The sequence below is a fragment of the Onychostruthus taczanowskii genome, unplaced genomic scaffold, assembly GCF_017590055.1.
Source record: "Onychostruthus taczanowskii isolate IOZ18803 unplaced genomic scaffold, ASM1759005v1 scaffold81, whole genome shotgun sequence".
NCBI lineage: Eukaryota > Metazoa > Chordata > Aves > Passeriformes > Passeridae > Onychostruthus > Onychostruthus taczanowskii.
The window spans coordinates 2,507,798-2,511,744 of record NW_024506002.1 but is presented as its reverse complement, the minus strand read 5'-3'; the positions used below and the strand labels follow the sequence as shown (position 1 = coordinate 2,511,744).

Genomic DNA, 3,947 nt, shown 5'->3' with positions numbered 1-3,947 from the left:
GAAAAAGTTCTGGACTTGTCCTTTATCCACCAGTGATTTTTACAACAACACCTGGGACTGTGTAAAATTTCTTGGGAGTTTTTACACTATTTCTTACACTTCAGCAGAAGCAGAGCACAGAGGAAACCTGGAAGAGCCAGACAGGTTTCTAGTTATGTTTATTAGATCAGGAATGCCACTGTCCAAGTGGAAATCAGGGAACAAATGCCACTACATGACCATTTTCTCAGTGAAAGTTCAGACCAGTTCATTAGAAGCAGAGGCTGTCACTCCCTCCATTCACTTGGAGCCACTCTGCCAACAGGTGAAAAGCCCCACTCGATTTTCAGCGTTGTGAGCACCTGTAAAGGGATAAAACCCAAGATTATTAATTCTGAAATCAAAGAAAGCTTTGGACATGGGGTTATTTTTATTGTTTTCAGCTCAGATTTCTTGTTATTAGAACACACATCTCATTAACTTTCTAATTAAAGAAGTAGAATATATTTATATTGAACAGGGTTTCAGTTTTCTATTTCGAAATACCCAAGTGTAGAAGAAAGAATCTGGAATGTAAAACCCCACTACCATATTGGTATTTTCATCTAGAGGTTTTGCTGCTGAAAGCTGTACTGTAGAGGTTTGACATCCCAAGTAAAATTGAGAACACTTGTATTTCTGATACATTTTCAAACCAGGCAACAGTCTGATGCAGAAATTTGACTAACAACTCAAAATCAAGCTGGCCATTAAAAGAACTTTCCCCTCTATCACATCACTATCTGCTTACGTAAGAAGCTCCTAAATTCTGACCACCGAATTTATTTCAAACAGGCAAAACTGACACTTTTAAAGCCTGCAGCTGGAGTCACAAGAGAGTGGTGACAAAACCAACTTACATAGCCCCAGACAGCAGTGAACATGGCAGCTCCCCCCAGGAGGACCATGGTTCCGTACTTATCGTGGAAGGTCAGCTCGTGCTTGCGGTGAGCTTGTCTGACTGCAGTGTGCTGGATGCCACGAGCTGGGGAGTGTGAACAAGTACAGACATCAACTCAAAGCTAGGCTCAGACCATTCCCAGTCCTCATCTCCCACCAACAGAGAGGCAAGTGGTAGTGTTAAAAGACTAAAAATGCTGGAAAAATATTAATTTCGATTTAGAACTCTGGAATTACTCCAAAACGCAGGATATACAAAATACTTTAATTTTTTTCAGCTCTCTCAATTTCCCTCTAGAAAGTTATTCCTTAAGTCTAATTCCAGTAAAAAAAAAAAAATCCCCTAATGTAACTTTTTTTAAAAAATGTTTTCTTCAGTATTATGTTTCTCTAATAAAATATTTTGTTTAGTTCTTGCATTTTTAGATTTCTATATGCAAATATCTATCCTGGCAGTACATGTACCCAAGCAATGTCAGGATGAAGCTCACCATCAAATTATGGGGTTGCAGGTAGCGGGTGTGGGTAACACCTGCCTCATTCCCTTGGGATTTTTGAAGGGAGTGGAGGAAGGAAACTGAAATAACCCGCGGGCATGAGGTAAATAATAGAGAAAAAAATAACACCACGATATCTTTAGATGATGTACATTATAAGTGTACACTACAAAAGGTACATTTATTAAAGAGAAGGCAACAGTGAAAAATCAAAGCAACAGCTACAAAAGACAGATTGCCCATTAGTTACAAAGCATTTGATGAGAGGGTGATGTGTGCATACAGATATTACAAAATAAAACCTTTCAGCCTTAGGTCAATGGTTTGCATTTTTACCCAACCGTGATTAGAGAAGGTTACTACATGTTACTACATCCCTCGCACGCTCTGTAAGACGGCACAAGGCATTTTTTTAAACACAAAAAATTTGCCTGAGTGTCTAGGGAGATACATTTATTTCAGGTGCCCGCACCTCGACAGAGGCACATGGTGCCGCAGGACCTGGGGCTCTGTGTGACTGAAGGGCTAACTCTAACCTTGACTTTAAGGCTGGGTATTGACCGCCCCTCGCCACCGCACGTTACCAGGCCAGAATGTGCCTTTACGTACTAGGGAAAGCAAGCACCAAAGAAAGCAGTCCTATACCAAAAAGCAACTAGGAGATTAAAAAAAGGCTGAAATAAATTAGAAAAGCGGGAGGCGAAGGACGGCAGAGCCGCCCGCAGCCCCTGAGGTGCCCTCACGACCGTCCCCGGTGCACAGAGAGTCGGGGGCTGAGGAACAGTCCGCACAGGGGAGGGCACAAACCGGGGAGACCCCCTGAGGAACCCCCACACCCCGAGAGCCGCCCCTGTGCTTACCGACGAGGCTCTGCGCGGCCCTGGTCAGCGGGAACATGATGAGAGCCGAGCGCGTACCCTTGACGCCCGTGAAGAACAAAATGGTCGCGGCGGAAGTGGCGGCACGGCAGGGGCCTATGGGTAACGCCGGGCTCCTCCTCGCTGCGGCAGAGCTCCGCGGCCGGGCCGAGCTGAGCTGGCCGGTCCCTGGCTGCTCTCCGGTACCTCCCGGGTACAGACGGGCTCTCCCTGATGGGCCAAGGAACATAAACAGGCGACTACGACCGTGACGACAGTGCTAAGTATATCCCGGAGAGGGCTGCAGTCGCAGTGTCAGGATGGCCGAGTGGTCTAAGGCGCCAGACTCAAGGCGTTCCGCGCCTTCCCGCGGTGGGTTTGGGTGTTCTGGTCTCCGTATGGAGGCGTGGGTTCGAATCCCACTTCTGACACCACTTTTTTTTTCTCGCTGGGTGGGTTAATTTAAATTTGCGAAAGGGCCGAGTTGAAAAAAATCTGGGATTTCAGTGCAAATAGGAATCAGAAATAATTTAAAAATAAAACCTGAAGTGTGAGTAAATCCTCATCTTTCCCTGGCGATTCTGCATCAGAGCCTTAACCCAGCACACACCTGCTGAGGCATTCCCCCGTGCATTTGGGTTTTAACAATGTTTGTAACACGCTACCCAGCAATTTATAGCGTGTACGTATAACATGAAGCACGTGTCTGAGGCAAGAGGGAGAACTTCATTACACTGCGAGTGGCAGAGCACTGGAACAGCTGCCCAGGCAAGGTGTGGAATCCCCCTCTTTGGAGACACTCAAAACCCATCTGCAAGCATTCGTGTTGTTTCAAAATGTGGATTATGTAAAATTTTCTTGAGAAAGGATGTTCTTTGATGTTTGATCTTTGTGAACTTTCTAGCCTAATCAACAAGGAAGGAGATTTAATCCGTGAAACAGCAGGTATCAAGCTCTAAGTGACGTCCAGATGTTGGAAAAAAAATTACTTTTTGGTAGAACTGCCTTGTTAAAGTTTAGGGCTTGACATGTTTCAATTATCTCTGGCTTAGGGGGAGTTTAACAAAGCTTGGGAAGGAGGATGTGCCACTGATCACGGACACAAAGAATGCAGAATTTATGGCCCTCAAGGACATTTTGTAGAACTCCCACAATGACACTTGTTGTGATGAACTCTCTGTGTGTGGAGACACAAGGCTTGACTCCATTTCAGAAGGCTGATTTATTATGTTATATATACTAAAGTACTACATTAAAACTATACTAAAAGAACAGAGAGAACAGAAAGAAAAGATGATCAGAAGGCTACAAAGAACAAGAGGAATAGAATGCATAACAAAATCTTGTGACTGCTCACAGGTGGCTGTGACTGGTCATCAATGGAAAACAATCCACACGGACCAATGGAAGATGCACCTGCTGCATTCCACAGCAGCACACAGTTATTGTTTACATTTCTTTCCTGAGGCTCCCAGCTCCTCAGGAGGGGAAAAATCCTAGGAAAGGATTTTGAATAAAATATCATAGCTACAGACACTAACAAAGCCAGCTCAGCAACTGGGCTGAAACCAGTTCCAACTGGTGACAGGGAATTCCAGCAGGGGCAGATCACGACCCCAACCCGCTGCCCAAAAACAAGAGAAAGTCACAACCTGTGCTCTAATTAGTATGGGAA

General features: G+C 44.8%; 1 protein-coding gene and 1 non-coding gene across 2 annotated transcripts; one reads left to right on the top strand and one right to left on the bottom strand.

Annotated features, from left to right (window-relative positions):
- Positions 1-141: 141 nt before the first annotated feature.
- On the bottom strand, positions 142-2,655 carry LOC121346536 (cytochrome c oxidase subunit 7B, mitochondrial). The gene is made up of 3 exons (XM_041424420.1): positions 2,276-2,655; positions 879-1,003; positions 142-341 (listed from the first exon to the last, which is right to left on the bottom strand). Exons 1-3 carry the CDS (start codon positions 2,520-2,522, stop codon positions 267-269), a joined length of 447 nt encoding a protein of 148 aa, XP_041280354.1. The 5' UTR covers positions 2,523-2,655; the 3' UTR covers positions 142-266.
- On the top strand, positions 2,587-2,703 carry TRNAL-CAA. Its single transcript has 2 exons — positions 2,587-2,624; positions 2,658-2,703. It is a non-coding gene; the product is annotated as a tRNA-Leu (tRNA).
- Positions 2,704-3,947: the final 1,244 nt, after the last annotated feature.

What these genes read in the sequence shown, in the direction of transcription:
- LOC121346536 (XM_041424420.1), bottom strand. Translation starts at nt 2,522, where the DNA reads ATGTTCCTTGGCCCATCAGGGAGAGCCCGTCTGTACCCGGGAGGTACC. An exon ending in GGCCGCGCAGAGCCTCGTCG is followed by an intron (nt 1,004 to 2,275) that starts GTAAGCACAGGG and finishes CACACTCCCCAG; the next exon opens with CTCGTGGCATCCAGCACACT. An exon ending in TCACTGCTGTCTGGGGCTAT is followed by an intron (nt 342 to 878) that starts GTAAGTTGGTTT and finishes ATCCCTTTACAG; the next exon opens with GTGCTCACAACGCTGAAAAT.